Genomic DNA, 19,097 nt, shown 5'->3' on the forward strand with positions numbered 1-19,097 from the left:
TGTAATGAGCCTCTCATCTCACTGATGGAAATCAGGGTATTTGGTTATGAAAGGGACACTGTTAATAACACGATCTCTCTCTTCCCCACTCCATCCCCCACTCCCCGCACCAGCCCCCCTCCCAGCTCTCCACACAATTCTCTCAATTAACGATAGGCAGAAATTAATTTTTCCCCTGGACTGAAACAATTGCTTGGCGGAGGATTGCCAGCTCGGCTCCAGATAGGGACCTTTCCCAGCAGGGCCCAGAGAAAGGAGGAGAGACCAAGGCGATAAGCAGGGCCCTATCAGCAGCCACAGGACGCAGTAATACAAATGTTATCCTTAGAAATGTATTTAAAGAGGATATGTTTATAATTCGAAGGGGATTGTCAGGCTGCTCCCCTCCCCCTCCCCGCAGATCCATGCTGCCGCCTTCTTCCTTACCATGAAGCGCTCTCAAACCTCCGAAAGGTTTGGCAATGTCAGCACCGCAGGCTCCCCTGGCCGCTGCACGGGGCAGCAGGAGGGGGTGCCTGGGCTCCATGCTGGGAACAGCCATGGAAAGTCACAGCACCCAGCACGCAAAAGCCAGGTAAGGCAGTGAGCAGGATCTGCTCAAGGGGCGGGGGCTCGCAGATCGGCTCAGGACCCGAGCAACAAGAGGTAAGGACCAGGAAAATGCGCGGTGCAGGAAGAAAGCAGTGGTAGAAGGGATGAGCACCCACATGGAGACAAGGGAGGGGAGTCCTGGCTGCAGGCTGGACTGGAGGGCAGAGGGAGGTTAGGTACATCCTGGGACAGGGATACAGCTGTTGCTGTGTGCAAAGGTGTTAGTAACACTTGTGACTCAGGGATCGCTGTCATCTTGGTTGCTTTCTAAAGCTGTGCATTTATAGACGCATATGCATAAGAGATCCACGTGTAAAGAGCAACACCAGGCCCAGACCAACCTACAGATGCTAGACAACTTGCAGGGCTCCTCCAACAAGTGTGCCCTTGGCTGAAACACCCAGCCCTGTTCATACATGCAGCTAGCAGAACATATTCATCTTCCCCTTGAATTGGGAATGACAGTACAACCAGTGAGGCCTTCTGGCACTTCTGCTTGGCTGCTTTATGCAGACTTGGGGCATGCCCTGCAGCGCTATCTACGAAGACCTTCTGCATTCCCGTATTCCAGCTGCTCTCACTGCAACAGGCAGATAATGACAAGGTGCAAGGACAACAGGAGAGGAGCAAGAGGGCCTTCAGGAAGCAAAACCTGCAGTTATTATAACTGAAAAAGTCATCATTCCACTCTCCTCGAGGCTTTACCAGTCCTTGTGGGTGATCCCTGCATTTGGCTCTGCTGGCTGTGTTTGAGGCCCGCAGCTTTTGAAATGCTGCTTGCTCTTGCTGACGGCAAGCTAGCATCCAGTTCCTGCCACCCGACATTAATGTCCATGATGTTCCAGCGCCCACCAGCATCACCAGTGCCACTTCCAGGTCTCTGCTTCCACAGTGAACATATTTCTTTTCTGAGCATCAAATAATCCTCAGAGAATTTAGCTGGGCCCCTGAGGCCTGCTGGGAGACTGATGAGTGTCCCTTTGAGTGGCTCAGAGGCCACTGTTATTAAACCAGTGATGGCTGGGGGACAGGCAGCCATAGCGAGAACCCAGACTGTTACAGTTATACAGGAGGCAGTGATCTATCGCCAAATCACCAAATAAAATGAGTTAGATAAGAGATGAGCAGCTTCATGATCAGGCTTTTGGTTGTAAGACTAGGGGTATTCCTGTAACTTGTTTAGTGGTTCTTCGGTTCCTGTCTTTCTTGCCCTCAGTTTCTCTTTTTATTTAGTTCTTACTTCCAATTTACAACACTATTAACACCCTGCACACTATATACAAATATCCTTGCCATGGAAGAATCCAAGTAAAACTGGTTTCTCTTAATTTTTAAATTTCTTTCCCGGGGAACTCTGCATCTGTGACACTTTGTCTCTTGCCTATCACAGAAATAATCATGTTTGCTTTAAGCTGTCTTACACCTATTTGTTTAAGGCGCCCTCTCCACAGTAGATAGGATTTTGACTTGGCCATATCAGCAGGACTGGCCCCTTGTCACAACTCTCACCACGTCCCCCACACGTGGTCATTGCTCAGCCAGCTGCTTGCAGTCATAAATCCCTTATGAATCCTGACTGAGGTTGGATCTGCAACTTCGTTCAGTGCTCAGAAAGAACAGACTCTGACATCTGATGGAGGGAGGCACCAAGAAGGGTCTTGTCCTGTGCAGAGCCTCCCAGATACAATTTCTTTTTCCACTTTCAGGTGCTATTTAAATTTGGGCAATATTGGCAGTTTGGAAATTGGGCTTTGAAGGTGCCTGAGGGACTGTTCTTACAAGATGAGTAGGCACAGGCACCAGTTACACCAATCCACTGTCTTTTTAGCAAAGACACTGAGGAAGTGCCTCCATCTGGCCCAAGTACACCTGTTTCTGGTGAGGGCCTGCTCCCTGAGCCAGGGTATGTCCTACCAAAGCCACACTGTCAGCCCAGGGCTTTCCAATGGGCATCTCATGGCTTGAGAGCCAAAGTCTCCAGAAACTCCTTCCGGGTGGTGGGGAGGGAGGGAAGCGTGGTGGTACAGCCTTGTCCACCATGCACTTCTTCACTCCCTCCCTTTCAGCCCTGTCCTTTCTCAATACCCAGGAAAGATTAACTCCTCTCCGCGCGCCAGAGAAAGTTATTATCATTAATGAAGAATTAAAAGGGAGCGATTAATAAAGGGCCCTTATCTGGCAGTGAGGAGGAGGCTGGACAATGGGAGGAAGATGGAGAAAATGAAAAACAATAAATACGAAGCGTAAAAGGAGGCGAGCACTGCTCCCACTTGTTAGATCGCAGCTGCATCTCCTGAGGGGGGAAGGCTCCAAATTGCTAATTACTGCCTCTGAAAAGACCTCGCTCTGATATGTTTTCTGCTGAAAGGTTCCCATTAATGAAGCAGCGATGATGCCGTTTCCCTTTGACTTGCCTTCAATTCCCTCCCTGAGCTTCCTCCCAAGCCGGGAACAATGCGGCCCTGGGAGCTGGCGGCTCCCACAGGCCTCTCGGAGACTAGGCCGGGGGCAGCCGAGTGAGGGGAGCCGAGCCGGCTGTGAAATATGGAGGGGGGAGATAAGGCAAAGACAGAGGAAAGAGGCTCACTCCCAGGAGCCCAGGGAAAATTTGCAGTTATTATGAAGGAGATGAGACAGATTAAAAGCCCTTGTGTTCTGCGCTGCCCTTTTATTTAGTGGCTTCATCTCCGAGATGAAAGAAGTTGGAAATGACTTTCTCCGCATTTTGCTGCAAGAAGCTTCACGGCACATTTTTTGACTTTATTCCTCCCTTTGTCTCTTGTCCCCTTTCTGTCTCTCTCTTTTTCCTTTTAACCCCTGGAAGGTTTTGCTGAGAAGCACCATGGGACCACTCAGATCATTTGCTGGGGTAGAGCAACGACCCCTTTACTCTTCCCGTCCTACCAGGCCATACCTCTCCCTGTGCCAGCTGGAGCATGAGCTGGGCAAAGAAGCAGCAACAATGTGCTGTAAGCATCCCACGGACCTTCCTTTCCTGCTCGCCTCAGGAATGTCCCTCACCACCAACATCTCCGCTCCCATCTCTAGTCCCAGAAACAGTTTGGTGTTGGTCACAACGGCCTTTGGGCAGGAAAAAAATAGCTACATGTGCAAACCCCAGGAAAGGCTAACAGTCCAGCTAGGATAAGAGTGCTGAACATTTACACCCCCAGAGCATTTCACAAACAAAATTAGTGTTGAGAAGCTGGGTCAGTTCCTGTTGTCCACCCAGGAAAACCACAAACTACACAAAGATAAAACAGTTTGCCAGGGATGCGGGATGGAGTTGAACTCAGGCAAGGATTCAGAATTTATAGTCACTGTCTCACTTCTCGACTTTGTGAGACAGAACAGAAATATCATAAACTGCTCAAAACTAGATTACTCCAATTGCCCCATTATATTTCTCCAACTCCTCCTGCCTTTTTTTTTTTCTTCTTTCTTGTACTGTGAATGAACTGTTTCTGGATTGTATTAGTAGTTCTTGTGACTCTTGCAAATTGCAAAAACACTTCTGCTACCCTTAACCTTCTTCCAGAAAATCAAACCCCATCTCCCCCAAATCAGGAAAAAGGCTGCTGACATCTATTGAAATTTAGTTTAAAATGCTGAAAATTGTTAAAAAAAAAAAAAAAAAAGGACAGGTGAAATAAAATTTATATCAGTGGCAAAACAGCTTGTTGACCAACAGAACAGCAGAGAGCTGTTTGGGAAAACAAATGGAAAATAAGAGAAATTAGACTGGGCATCTGCTGTTGTGCATCTGCCCAGGACACACCAACACAGGAATGCTTTTACACAACTGTTTGTCTAATTTGTTGTCCTGCCCGGAACCGCAGCCAGCACGGAGTGATCGAAATGAAGGGGTAAGAAGCTCTGAAGTGGATGTTTACAGAATAACCTTCCCATCAGGGGAGTTTCTCTCTAACCCAGACATTTTGTAGCTGTTTTATATCCTGAAGCATGAAAAAGGATTGCAGTGGTAAAACAGGATTAGATTTTAGGAGGGATTGGCTCTCAGATCCGAGAGTAAAAAGAAAACCCCTGTATTGGAAATAGGAAACTGACAGGGAAAACAAAATGCTGCAGTCAAATAGAGTGAGTTAATGCCATAGAAAGGGTTAAAAAGACAAAAGCACAGACATTTAGAGATGAATTGATGCAGAGAAAGTAACTTAACTGAAGTCAGACATTAAGAATTGGATAAAAATGATCTACTGAATGACTGTTTTTCTTCTTTTAATATTTTTTTCCACGGAAATTTCTCAGACAACTAAAAGGTAATGAAAATGTTAAAATGACAGCTCAGAACAAAATAAAGGACGAGTTGGAGAAATGGCATGGAGAGAACTCGATGAAGCTAAATGGCGATTGTCCTAGAGGGGTGTAGGAATCAGCCACGAGCTCAAGGATTCTCTTACGCTTATTTCTGAAGTATCTTAGCAAACTAGGGAGGGTGCCAGAGGACTGAGGAAGAGCAAGCACAGTACCAGTCATTTAGGGGGGAGCAGGGGGAAGTCGTGATCTTGGCAATTATCACCCTTTCAGAATAACTTCTGTTCCTGGCCACATGACAGAATAGGGGCAGAAAAAAATATGCAAAAATACAAAAGATAATAGATCCATGAGCAATAAGCAGCGGTGTAGATTTATAGAGAACAAATCATGTCAGACAAACCTGATTACTTTCTCTGATTTAATTTACAAAATTAGCAGATGAAGAGAATGCCATGTACATAATATATCTGGACTTCAGCAAAGCCTTTAATATACTGCCTCGTAAAATGTTACTTGAAAAATGAACCAATATTGTCTTGAATATGAATGCTGCCACATGGATTAAATAAACGGAAAGACAGGAAACAAAAGGAAACGCTAAGTAAAACGTGAGTGTGGGGACACACTTGGCTTTACTGATGGCTGCTGGTGATCTAGAAAATGGGAAAGATTATAAGAATATGCTGTGACAATACGAAGTGAGGTACAGCTCTTAAGGACAAGGGAATTACACAGAGAGGTTTAACTTGAGAAATAACAAAGTTTCATCCAGATATATAAAATCGGTGTGTCAGCACTGAAATGAAATGGAGGAGTTTTGGTAGATAGTTTACTGGTTACCTACATCTTACAATTAAAAAATAAAAATAAAAATCAAGCAGCGCAAGAGTGAGCGCATGACAAGAGCTGCGAACATACAGCTTCTATTAGCAGCTAATGATCTGTAGAGAGACGGGCTGGGACTCCGACAACAGGACCTACCAAAGCACAAATCTTCAGAAAATCGATAAGGAACACCGGGCCTTCTACAGGGCAGATGTTACTTTCATTCGCAAGCAGGCCAGAGGTCAGATAAGCCGGTGGCTGATATTTCCATAAATAAGAACTTCATAAACCGACCCGCGGCACCTGATAATATACACGCACTAAATCAAGGGATGTGTCGAGATTAGAGATCTGGGTGCCGAGCTTCAGGAAGGACCTCAGACGCTGGGCCATGTGTCTGCAGGTGTTCAGTGGTCACTGGGGTGAAACATGAAAACACGGGGGGATCTTCATGTGGGACAAGTTGTGGTCGTGCTTTGGGGTGACAGCGAACCTCGGTGGCGTGGCAGCAGCCCCAGCACCTCACAGACACCCCGCCACGAAGCAGTGCCACGTTGAGGCACCTCACGTCCACCCTATCCCAAAAGCGCCTGGAAGAGGACCGGGGGACACAACTCCGCGAGCTTAAGCCCAGTAACAGGAGCACTGCGGCGGGGACACCCGTCCGATCTCCCCGCCATTACACGGCGCTCCCTCACAGCACCCCGCCGGCCCCGAGGGGCGGGCCGGGAGGCGCCGCGGCCCCGTCCCGGGCCAACCCCCGGCGCCAGGCCCGCCCCTCGGCGGGGCGGGCGGGGAGGAAGCGGCCCGGGGAGGCCGGAAGCGCCGTTGCGAGGGGCGGGCGGAGCGGCCGCTGGCCGGTGAGCGGGGCCGGGGGGCCGCGGCCCGGCGGTGGGGCCGGGAGGGGGCGGCGGGGCCGGGCCGGGCGGGGCCGGGCCGGGCCGGGCCGGGCCGGCGGGGCCCCGGTGGGCTCCCCGGCCGGGCCTCGGTGCGCGGCAGGCCCGTGCTGCGGGGCCGGGGGCTGCCCGGCGGGCTGCGGGAGGGCGTCGGCTGCCCCTCGGGGCGGAGGGGCGTCGTGGGGCGGCCGGGGGGGGGGTGCCGGGGGCGGCCTGCGGCAGCCGGGGCTGCTCTGGGACGGGGCTGCGGGTGTTTGCATGCTCGGGCCCGGTGGCTGAGTGTGAAACCTTCAGTTTGGGGAGGGAAATCCCGCCTCGGCGTGGCACGGAGGGGGAGGTGACTGTGGTGGGGTTAGGAGTTTGGCCAGGAGCTTAGGACACCAACAGCCCAGAGGTAGGGCGGGCGGGTGGGTGGGAATTCTTCCTGTGGCAAGTGGGACTTGGTCTTACCCACGCTGTTGTAAGGAGCACAGGGTCCGTGTGTCTTGTTTTGCTGCTGATTTGGTGCTGACTTGCAAACTGCCTGTTTTACTTTTTGTTTTGCTCCCAGCTTTACTGCCTGTCTACTTTCTTGAAGACTTCAGTCTGTTTGCCGTGCAGGCTGATCCCTGGGGCTTATAGTAACCAACACAATCACATCAGGTAGAGAGCTAGTTGCAGGCTCTGTTGCCCTTAAGATGTGTAATAAAGCACATTCCTTCAAAGCAAAAGATGCAGCCGTAAGGCCTTTCCAGACGCAGAGCACTTGACCCAGCTGCCGCAGTAGCGACGTCTCTGCCACCATGGTTAGAAGCGGGTTTTAACTCTTGCAAAAGGAAGGAAGGAGTGAACATTAGCCCAAGAAACAGCAGTTGCACTGCATTGTTTCTCCTAGGCAGCTCAAAGTAAGTGTGTAAGTAAGTTAATGTTACAAAGGCTATAGTATACTGTGGTTTAGCAATGTGTTAGTAGTGACACTTATGTCTGGTGCTAATTGTTTGCTGTCGTTTTTAGTAGGTATTGCCAATGGATGAACTGGTGCATGACTTGGCTTCAGCCTTAGAGCAGACTTCAGAACAAAACAAGCTGGATGAGCTATGGGAAGAGATGGCCCTAAGCCCACGGCAGCAGCGACGTCAGCTTCGCAAGAGACGGGGTCGCAAACGACGCTCAGACTTCACGCATCAGGCAGAGCATGCCTGCTGCTACAGCGAGGCCTCAGAGTCAAGCTTGGATGAAGCTGTGAAGGATTGCCGGGAGGTGCTGACAGCCAATTTCAGTGACTCTGATGACACAGCAGTGGTCAAACGACATCCAGCTCTCAGTGCCACCCTGAGGAGCAAGCAACACTCATGGCATGAGTCAGACTCCTTTACAGAGAACGCGCCGTGTCGACCTCTCAGGCGCCGTCGGAAAGTCAAACGCGTGACATCAGAGGTGGCTGCCAGTCTCCAGCAAAAGCTCAGGGTGTCGGAGTGGAACTACGAGAGGGGCTGCAGGTTCAAGTCAGCTAAGAAACAACGTCTTTCACGCTGGAAGGAAAACACCCCTTGGACATCATCTAGTCGTGGCCTTTGTGAAACAGGAGAGAACAGGCCCTTCCTCAGCAAAGGGGGAAGGAAGGAGCGGATGGAGTGCGAAGCTGATGAGCAGAAGCAGGGCTCAGATGAAAATATGTCTGAATGGTGAGATCTCAGTTTCTTCCCTGTGTTAGAGCTAGATGGCTGCCTTGCTTGCACCTGCTTGTAAATCCTGTGCTTTGCTTTTAGAAGTTCTTATCAAAATTATTCAGTGCTGTTCTCTTTTTGAAGAGGGGAAATCCCTCAGCTACTTTTAAACTGTGGATTTTTTTCCAGCAGCATTTCCTGTTAGTGCTGTACTGATGACCCAAACACTTTGAAAAGTTGGCGAAGTTATTATGTTTCTGACTTATATTATACAAGCACCCCTCTGAAAAGTCTGTGGCCCTGCTGCTACAAAGTAGCATGCTTGTGGCTTGAGAATTGGCAGCTAAATCCACTGCGGGCACTTGGGTTGTCTGATTGATTTGAACTGATCTTAGCTTCTTGTTTTCAGAACTTACCATAAGTAACAGAGAACAGGTCAGATCTCCTATCGTGACCACTACCCCTCTGTGCAGGTACTGTATGGACCTCAGTCAAAACATCTTGTCTACAGTTTTGCATCTCTGAGTGGATCTGGAATCAGGTCCTGGAAAGCTAGCTTTGGGAGAAAGTAGTGAGAAGATTATTTCAGTTTCACCCAGCTTCTTTATACTTAAAGGATAGGTCCGCACAAGCAGCGGAGTCTGTGTCCAGTGTCCAGTTTTGAAGAACTTTTGATGAAATAAGAAATGTAAAGAGATGAAAATAAGAAATGTAAATATTGTGGTCTGAGTTTGTTCCTGTGTTGCTCTTGAGAATTTTTCCCTTGAGTTTCATTTTTAGAATATTTGGGGTTGTAATGCTGCTTCTGTACAAAGAGACTTTTCAGGTTAGAAAAGAAACAACTGCTGAGAGTCAAATGGAGGAGATTTCTTAACGAATGGCATACTAAAAGGGAATAGAGACTGTCATTGTGTGAGAAGCAGGAGACGTTCAATACAAAAATTGTATTACTTTTCATACACACAATTTTTGGAACTCTGCTGTGGGACACTTTGGAGAAACTTTTCTGTATCCAAAAGGGGGATGTGGAGGATGGATTTATCAGGGGCTGTTAAGCATTGTAGCCCAGGTGGAAGATCTTGCTCAGGAAGTCCTGAAATTGCTGGAAGCTATAGGATCATACCGAGGAAATAGTCAATTGGTGTTATGATCTTATATTCTTTCCTTGGGCATCCACTATAATAGGCACCGTCAGAGAGAGGACAGTGAATTTGACAAGTATAGTTGTTTGCTCCAGTGTAATTGTTCGTATGTTCGGGTTCATTTAAGTGTTCTGGCTGTCTAGCTGCTGCAGTTTGTCAGAACGGACAAGTGGCACTTGGTTATCGAGGGCTTTGTGGGTAATAGCTGCAAACTCCTCAAAGGTATTTTCTGCGAGACTCTGAAAAGCACAGGCTGTGATACGTCCTCACTGTCCTGATCCCGGGAACCACTGTTGCTTTTTTGGTTTGTATGTGACTGCTAGAGGATGGAAGTAGCAAAAAAAAAAAAAAAAAAAAGGTCTTTTTTTCTTGAAAAGTGGCTCTCTTTAGGTTAAAAAGTAAGTACAGAGTGGGCCTTTTCAAGAGACCAGTGGATGTGTTTTTGTTATGAGTTGTTAAAAGCACTTCAGTCTTTTCAGTGCTGTTGCTGGTAGTCCAGGAAAGGAAACACGCCGAGTAGCCCCTGAATGTTGCATGTCACTGGTGATGGACTGAGAGATACCCTTACTTGATGTGGCAGTGATGGGCAGGGTTCCTTGAGGTTTTTTTTCCACCAGTCAGAGCCTGTTCCATCATGTCAAACTTGAACTTAAACCAGCAGGCTTTCATCCAGCCTTTATTTGTGCCAGACTTTAAAAGAGTAAGCAAACAGCTTTGTCTGGACTGTTACTTAAGGACCATGCTGAGGATATCGCTTTGTTCTGTCTCAGTTGTCCCTTGCTCTCAAACTAATTATTGTGCAAGTGTCTGCATCAAATGACACTTACCATCTGCTGCCAAATCCTTGGGATTCTCTTTCTGAGAAATCAAATATTTCTCAGAGTATTTGATGTCTCCAACACCACATGTGTGATCTGCGCTGTGACTCACTAGGGAGGGTCAAAGTTGGAGAGAAACACACGCAACCCTCTTCGCTGCAGACTATCCCTCGCAGCAGTGAAGGATCACGCTTTGGTTTCTGCTGCTGCAAATATAGCTGCTAGCAGAGCGAAGCTGGCTGTGCTCACCCTGCTCTTACTCTGCTCTAGCTGCTTTTCCTGGTACCATGAGAGGAGTACTTTGCACAGATGTGTAACAAGGACATAGCCTGAGGAAAGGAGAAGAAAATTGGATGCCTAGGAGAGAGGATCATATGGGTGTCATCACAAGCTGAGGGGAGGGAAAGTGACTGATAAAACTCACGGTACTTGGAAACAGCCCATCGTGATCGAGCAATTTATGGAGTGTTTTGGTACTGTGTTGGTTCCGGTGCTGTTCATGGCATCATTTTGGTTGGAAAAACGTTCAAGATCATCACGTCCAACCACCTAACACTGCAAGTCCGCTGCTAAGCCATGTCCCTAAGCACCACATCCACACATCTCTTAAATACCTCCAGGGATGTTGACTGCACCACCTCCCTGCCTCCTGTCCTTTGCTTTTCACCTGAGAAAAGAGACCCCTGGTGATGGGGAGTTTCACAAAACTAATGTGTTTTTAGACAACTAAGTTGTACCTTCAGAACTGATGGTTTCTTTCACCTTCTTTTTCCTCCACTCCAATGACAATTGCTTTTCTTTGTTATGTAGGAAAGAATCTCTTTAAATGCTAACATACCTGCATTTTCTCTGCTTTCTACAAAGCCCCTTATCCTAAGTCAGATCAAAAGCCTACTGTATTCAGTAGATAAACTCCCATTCATTGAGAAAGCTTTGGAAATGTATACTTAACTGGGAGGTAGTACTTCCAGTTTGCTTGTAAGGCTTCACCTCATCTTTTTGTGGAAGAAGATGTGCTGCATCATTGTGGTTCAAACTGTGCATGAAATTTTTGAAATTGCCAAATGTGGCAAGAGGTGAACTGAGAGAAGGGAAGATGTGCAGGAACATGATGAGGGAAAGTGATGTTTCTAAGTTGGGTAATGACATGACTCAAAGCCTAATTTGTAAATAATTGTGGAAACAACAGAGGAAGCAAGTGATGTTAGTTTAAATAGTCATCTGTATATTTGTACAAGGGTGAGAATTAACTGCTAAGACTGTTAGAAGTAACCTTCTCTCTCTTCTAATGCTCTGAGATTCCCTGCAGCCATAATAAAGCAAAGGGAAATTATATATTGAGTGCTGAAGTTCTTTCTCTTGTTGATCTAAGCTGAGTACTCTCAGAATGGTCTGGGTTCAGCTTGAGGACAGAACAAACCATGGTACAAGAGCTGTCTGACGGATCACTTTGAGTGATGTGCTGGCTAGTGAGAGATGTTTGGTTTGGCCAATCTGCTATCAAGTGCTGTAACTTGACTTTTTCAAACTGCATTGCACTGACCCACCAGTGCTGTGACTTCGCTGGCTGATGCTGATATATTCTGGCCTGGGAGTGTAACCAGCGCTGCTGGAAGGGAGCTGTTTTGATGACAGCCTGCAGTGGCACTCGAGAGCCTGGCTACGCTGATGAATTGGAGGCCAGTCTCTCAGTAAAGAAAAAATTCCTCTCTTGGAAGGCAAGTGACAAAGACAGAGTGTTCAGCATCCCCTCCTTCTCCAGCCCAGCCTGACCTTCTGCAGCCCCTCGGTGCCTCTTGTTTTCTTATTTTTATAGAAAATCAATATCTCTCCTGACACAAACAATAGCTCAGGAGAAAGAATAAATGGGGGAAACCTGAGATCTCTGTCCATCACCTCTCACTTTAACTCGCCCAAACTATTTAATTATAAGCATGCTTTGCTCCAGGTGTTTGTGACAGTGAAATTGCTAAATGAGGACCATTTTAACCAAAGATTGGGTGATCAATAACACTCTATAGCAGTAGGTTGTTGGATCAATAGGATTCATTATTTCATGGTTAAGGTAAGTAGCCTCCTTTGCAAGTGGAGGTCATTAATCAGCGCTTACTGGACCTGCAGAAAGGCTCGTGGAGGAGTCTAGTTTGTGTTCAGCCCTGAAGTGTAAAATGGGCGGTAAAGAGGGTGAGTGAGGTCCACAAAAATTCATTCAAGTAAGGCACTGGCAGTCATGTTTATCTGTAAGGAACTAAAGAGCGCTCAGTACAACAGGATGCTAAAAGTACTGTTAACGTGATCTGGAATCTTGACTTAATGCGTTTTCCTTTCTCAGGCACCTTTCCTCTGAGGATGCTAAAACCCTTATGTAGCAGTCACTCAATCCTTGCATCTGCTGCTTGTGAGGACTATTAATCCAGGCTTTCAAAAGGGAAAGCAGCCATGCTAAGAGATTTGCCCAGGGTCATACAGTGAGTTGGTAGGAGAGCTAGGAATGAAACAAATGACTCGTGGTTATCAGTCCTTGGCCTTAATTGTTATTGTGTTTATGTGGGAGGGCAAGTGGATGGCCAAACTTTGTAATGAATTGATTGGGAATTTGATATTAACTTACATACTGAAATGTGGGAATAATATACAGACCATTCATCCTTTCAGTTTAAATGGCCTTTATGCAATGATGAAGATGCGGAGTTTATAGATACCACACATGATGAGTTAATTTGGTTACACTTCAGAGTGTATTTTCCAAGAGCAATAATATACTCAAGAATAGGTTTATTATGTTCCTGCAGTTCTTTGGGATTACACTTCTTGTGATAACGCATCCTTCTGCTTTGAAAACAGAGGGGTTTTGTGTCTAGTATGACCCAAGCCCCTTGGAGTGGGCAAGGGATGCTTTCTAACAACTCTCCCCGACTGGGGATTGACTGGGATGCTGACTTACATCTGATGTTCACATCTTCTGTAAGGCCTTAGTGCTAAAGGGGTGGGCAGAAAGTAGCTCTGCTTGTTCTTATATCTCTCAGCTAAATCGGGGGAAGTACTGCCCGAAGTGTCTGAAGATTGATTTAATATCAGCATTAAAGCCATCAGATGCTTGGGACTGACCTGAGCATGTACTTCTGCTGCAAATATTCATCTAGTTTTACAGTCAATTAACGGCTTTCTACACATTAATTTCTAGTTTAATTCATTGGTTCAGGAATTAAGTCTCCTGTAACCGCTTCAGCAAATGCAAAGCGTGCTGTGACAAGGTTGCGTTGAGCAGTAGCAAGTCGTGCTGTGCTAAGGTATTTGGCCAGGGAGTTACAAATGTACCCATTGCTCTTCCCTCTAAAGAAAATAAAAGTTGCTGTAGATTGAAGGGGGCTTTATGTAGCTCTGTAACACATCTGAGAAAAAGAAGTCTGAAATACAAAACTTCAGATGTTTTTCAGTAGCTGTTAAGTGACCCAAGGACAGTTAACTGCACTTAATTTCCTAGTGAGTATTCCAGACAATGTCAGAGTCAGGTTATTAACTCTAGTACCCGAGGCAAATGCCATTGTATTAATTACTTTTTGATACGTTAGAACTAGACTAGATACAGGATTCTACTCTTTTTCAAGTGATGCAGCATTGCTAGGATTTAACAGAAAGATGTTATATCCCCTCCTAGAGCCAGCCACGTATCTGAAATGCAACGATACCTAATTTCTGTGAAATATGTATAGCATATTGGGCTCAGAGAAGCTCGTAAAATGTAAGAAAGTGGTTTTTGTTTTGTATCTGCTGGAATTGTAACTTTTTTTTAGTGTTTTTTGTTTGTTTTTGTTGCAGTGAAACCAGCAGTGTATGCAGCAGCAGTGATACTGGCCTGTTTACCAATGATGAGGGCCGCCAAGGTAACAACCGTCCTGTGATTTTCCTCAAGTGTTACTGGAGAATTTCTGTTAATTTATAAAGACAAAGAAGGATCTAAGTTTGAAGACAGACAGAGAGGGAAGTAAGGGGGAGAGGCCAGTGGCTGAGAGGTGCTAGAAGTTAAGAAAATGATCTGAGAGAGCTAGAAAGGTGTGATTTTGGTAACAGTACACTCTTGTATATCAGATCTATAACATTTAATATACATAAGAAATGACTATTATGGCAAGGCCTGGAAATAGAAGAGAAGTTTTAGAGCTTTCCCTAGTAAAAGAACAAAGTTCAAGATCTATTGCTGCAGGTGTTTTAGATGTTGTCTACATACCACTACATCCTGAATCTGTTATTTTTTTCTCTATGGTTCGGAAGAGAAAACTCCAAAAAATCAGTTACCAATTCGTTAGGCAACTACTCACTACTAAGAAAACCAGTAATGTGTGATAGATTTTATTTCTGTAAATATCTGTTCTTCCCTTGCTCTTGTGTGCATTAGTTGAGCCTAATATCTTCAATGTCTACTGCAGAAATGATTTCTTAGGGGTTTTGAGTGTGGACTGTATGGTGATTTTGTCAGTGACAGCATAGTGTTCAGTTTCTGGGGTAAGTGCAAAAGCAGTTGCAGTAGGCACATAGGCACTCAGGACTATTACGCTTGGAGCAGGTGGGATGTAACCCTAGAGACCTGTAAGGCCATGCAGGTCATGCAGGTGTGCACTCTGTCACATCTCAAAAGCTAAGATTTGGATGAGATGTCTTCTGGGAATATGTGAGCGCTAAAGGAAGTAGGACCAGTAACTCAGTAGGAAAATATTGTTTCCACTGAGTTGTTACCAGCCCAGGTGTCTCTGTGAGGCAGTATGATGTTAGCAAACATACGTACACTTTTGTAATGATGATGTGTTAGGCTGTAGGGCTGATTTGTTGTGAGCATAGATGGCTGGAGTACTTTCCCTGAGAGTGTGAATTTCAGAGATGATCTTTGCCTTTGCTCAGAAATAACTATTTCCAGCTTCCCATACTTCAAAATCAACAGGAAGGTCAAATCTCCTGTCCCCTGTTTTTGCTGGTAACTCTTCTGGGGGAGCTGAAATTAGTGAGCACTTGCATACTAGGTGATGAAGCAGTGTGGTAACTGAAGTGTTGAATTTTTGCCTCATCGCTCAAGACAAGATTGGTGTGGATGATATGCACGTATACACGTGTGCATGTATACACACCTGTAAGAGGTTTGTGGTCACCTCTGCTTGTTTAAACAGTTTATACTGTAACAGTTTTGTGGGTAAAAGACGTTTTAACTTATGTTAAAAAGGGTTGATGAGATCTTAGAAAATCAGATGTTGTTGCATTTTCAGGTTAAATAAGGAACAACTTTTCTTCCCCCTTTTTGACAATTTCTGGTCATAAAGAAGTAAATAACAGGTCTTTGCTTTAGCGAGGTGGAGAGAACACAAAACATTTTTTTTTTGTCATAGATCATATCAAAGATAGTTTTCTAGGCAATCCCAAACTGAGTAATTTGAAATAGCAATGTACTTAAGTTGAATAGAGCTTTTTTCCCCTTCTTTTGAGGTTATGTTGTGTAATATATATTTGCTGTGGCTAATTAAATGAGTTTTCTTGGAAATGCACTGGTAGCTGGAATTGCAGTGAGTGGAGAATTATCCTAGTGTATAATTGGATTGCAAGTTTTTGTTAAATGCACAGAAGTCTCTCAAGGCAAATGTTGCAGAGCTATCAGTATATGATCCTGGTTGTTAATGTTTGTCTTCTGGAAGTAGTGATTTGAGGTATTACATTGCTCTATGCTCACAGAGCCAAAACTGTAAGGGATATTTTTGCCTAAGTTATGATCACTTAGAAGACCTAGACAACATTACTAAGTTTTTGTTTGATGTAAGGTGGGTAGGGGTATGTCTATATTTCAAAAGATATTTGTCATAAGCATTCTTGATCAACTGACATATCACAGAAATAAAAAGCAGTGCGATAGCGTTGGGTTGAAATGTTCTGGCTATCTTCACCATTGCTGATTGGAGTCGGTTTTGGGTGCTGCTTCTTCTGTTATGTGTGAAGTGATTCATACTAGGATGAGGTTTTTTTCTGCTTTTTTTTGGCTGGCGAGGTGTGTGGGTAGGCATAATGGAGTTCAGTCAGGGATAATGTGACTTGGTGAAGAGAGAGAGAGAATAACTGGGAATCCTTGTGTCTTAATGATTAAGCAAATGAGAGTTTTCCCCAAGTCAGGTGCCTTAATATTTTAAGGCAAGGTAAAATACCTTGCAATTACACGGGACTGTTTCTTAGATGGGATGCTGAAGAGCTGAGTGTCCCTGTCATCTTCCTGCTTTTTTCTTACACTGCTCACGTGCTACTGCCTCCAGCGGATTTCTGGCCAGGCAGGTTTACCCTGAATGGTGTCCGATGCAGTTCAGTATTAGACTACAACTATTAATTACAGTGGCCCTGCTTTATGGAGTCATTTTGGTAATGACTTCTGTTGCTGCTGCTGCTCTAGTTTTGCAGGGAGGTTGTAGTTCTGACAGATTTTAAGGAATTTTGATTGAGCCAGACTAACTGTATGGTTAGTATTTACACTCAGAGTGACCATTTCAAAGCCTTATTTTTTTCCTGTTTGCTGCTGTATTAGGAGACGAGGGATCTGCATCATCAGTGAGTGTGCTCCTTTTGCTTACTCTGTGAGCCTGGTGTCCTGTTGTGAAATCTTTCCTGTGGTGGCCTAGAACACGTGTGCCAAATGATTGGCCTCTACTTCTGTCACAGTAATTACTTCAGAGAAAGAGTTGTGCATTAGACATCACACAGCATTGAACTAAGGTTGATGAGATGCAGCCGCAACAGAGTGCTAAAGCTGCCCTAGGCAGGTCTATAAAGAAGGCTTTGTTCTATAGGGAAATTTTGTAGACTGAGTTGTAGAGTTTAAAGCATTTAGTGAGGCCCCATAGTTACTGCAGATGATTGAAACAGAATACAAATATAAGGTTCTTCAGGAAGGAATTCCTAATGAGACTTCAGCTGTTGTTCCACATCCAAAAATGCCTACCTGTAGTACTTCGTGGGACAGTCACAGGGCATGTTGGTGTTTCTCGTTGATAATTCCATCCTGTTTCTTTAGGAGACGATGAGCAGAGCGATTGGTTTTATGAAGGAGAATGTGTCCCGGGATTCACTGTCCCCAACCTCCTTCCCAAGTGGGGAGCTGACCACCGATCTGAAGTGGAGCGGATTGACTCAGGACTGGAAAAGCTCTCAGATTCCACGTTTCTTTTGCCCTCGCGACCGGCTCAGAGAGGTGAGCTCCACAAGGAATGACTTGTGATTGTTAACTTTTGATGTGATGATGAGTAGACTTTATTCACAGGTGCTGCAACGTAAACTGATATTAGTGATCTGTTTCTGTAATAATCCAATTAAAAATAGCTGCACTGATGGAGAAGACACAAAAATACTCTTTATTCCTCATATCAGCTAGCTCTTTTTTTTAGATGGAGACTTTGATTTGTAAATAAAATTGAATATCTACTTCTTGTGGATTGAGAAACAGAGACAGAAATATTGATTTGACCACTGAACCAACTATTTTTCCTGGCTGTTTTGCTAGGAAGAATTTTCAGTTTTCCTGTGTTTGATTTTTTAGGCTTTCATGCTCGCCTGAATCGCCTTCCAGGAGCTGCTGCCCGTTGTCTCCGAAAAGGTCGAAGGAGGCTTGTTGGCAAGGTATTCCCTTTTGCAAGATAATTCATTTGTATTTCCAATGCTGATTATTGCTGAAGTGCTATTCTAAGACTGTACTTGAATCCTTTTCTGCAGAAAGGGAGCCCTGTACATTTTTGTTTCTTATAGTCTTTGATTTGGTTTAACAGCTTTCACTGCTGAAAGTTGATTGAGTAACCAACTGGATTTTGAGACAGGCTTGGAGTGGCAGAGAGAGTTGATTAGTGCTAAAATCAGTATGAAAGGAGGTCTGAAGATGAATGACAGAGAACATAAATATCAAGAAGATTTAGACAGTATATAGGGGAAAATAATGATAGCATGAGACTTGTACATGCCTGTAATTTGGGAGTACAAGGGCAGAGAGGCAAGCAAAAGCTGAAGGAAGGTAAAATTTTAGGTTGGGAAGCAGACTGACATAAATGGCTGCAGAAGCAGGGTGTTTCAGCTGTTCCATTTTTAGTGATGAGATAGAGTGAAAGGGTATATACAGTAATGTTACCCAAAGCCATTGACTTTTTTTTATGGACATTAACCATTTTTTTTTAGGCATAGGGCAAACAAAATGCTAATCCCATTCTTAAAGGAATAAATGATACTTGGCAGATGGTCTGGATGCTTGGTCTGGATCTTGGAGTGTGGAGTACAGTTGTGTACTATAAAAGATGTTTCTGAGAGTCTGCTGTGCTAGGTTTTACTAGGACGTGACCTGGAAGATACCAGCTTATATTCTGATTTGGCTGGCTTTAGAGAGTTTGTTAACTGTAAGGTGTGTTAGAGGGGCCTGGATTCTAGGCGAGTGTGATTTCTTCTTCAGAAGCTGTTGTCATACTTCAAGATCGTTGTTTGTCCCTTCTTCCTTCCACTCACCTTGCTTAGTTGTAACAAGTGTTTAAAATATGAATCCTCAGCAGGCAAGAGACTGGCTTTGGGTAGGGTTCCTCAGGCCACCTGCAAGTGGCTGGGCCTGTTGGCAGCACCTCTAATGATCCAAATGAGAAGGATAATATTTACTTGTTTAATTCATCTTCATCACCTTAAAGGGATCTTTGTCATTTGCAGCGGAGGTCACTGCTCCCCCTTCCCCATCTCTCTCTAAATTGTAATCATAAATAATGAGTTTCATTCAGAGCTCCCCGCCAGCGAGCTGCTAATTACCAAAAGTACGGCTTGTAATTTACACAGTAATAAACCGTAAATTTAAACATTACGGCACTTTCAGTTAATAATTTTCCTGCTATAACAAATAGCCCATCTTTTACCCCT

General features: G+C 45.0%; 1 protein-coding gene across 12 annotated transcripts in view; it reads left to right on the plus strand.

Moving 5' to 3' along the window:
• The first annotated feature begins 6,445 nt into the window (after positions 1-6,445).
• GPATCH2L (G-patch domain containing 2 like) overlaps positions 6,446-19,097 on the plus strand; it is a 39,662-nt gene continuing 27,010 nt past the window's right edge. For 4 of the 12 annotated variants that reach the window (XR_014584816.1, XM_083837419.1, XM_083837412.1 and 1 more), the window contains exons 1-6: positions 6,473-6,554; positions 7,141-7,474; positions 7,584-8,254; positions 14,016-14,080; positions 17,233-17,409; positions 17,755-17,834. Coding sequence is in view for 11 of the 12 variants with exons in the window: in XM_083837419.1 (XP_083693545.1) it covers positions 7,596-8,254; positions 14,016-14,080; positions 17,233-17,409; positions 17,755-17,834 (981 nt within the window). In the remaining variant the exon portion in view is untranslated. Of the gene's footprint in view, positions 6,555-7,013; positions 7,483-7,583; positions 8,255-14,015; positions 14,081-17,232; positions 17,410-17,754; positions 17,835-19,097 lie in introns of those variants that run through there. The other 8 variants (XM_083837418.1, XM_083837417.1, XM_083837421.1 and 5 more) reach the window with 8 other exon arrangements.

Source organism: Anser anser (genome assembly GCF_964211835.1).
Source record: "Anser anser genome assembly, chromosome: 5".
NCBI classification, from domain to species: Eukaryota; Metazoa; Chordata; class Aves; order Anseriformes; family Anatidae; genus Anser; species Anser anser.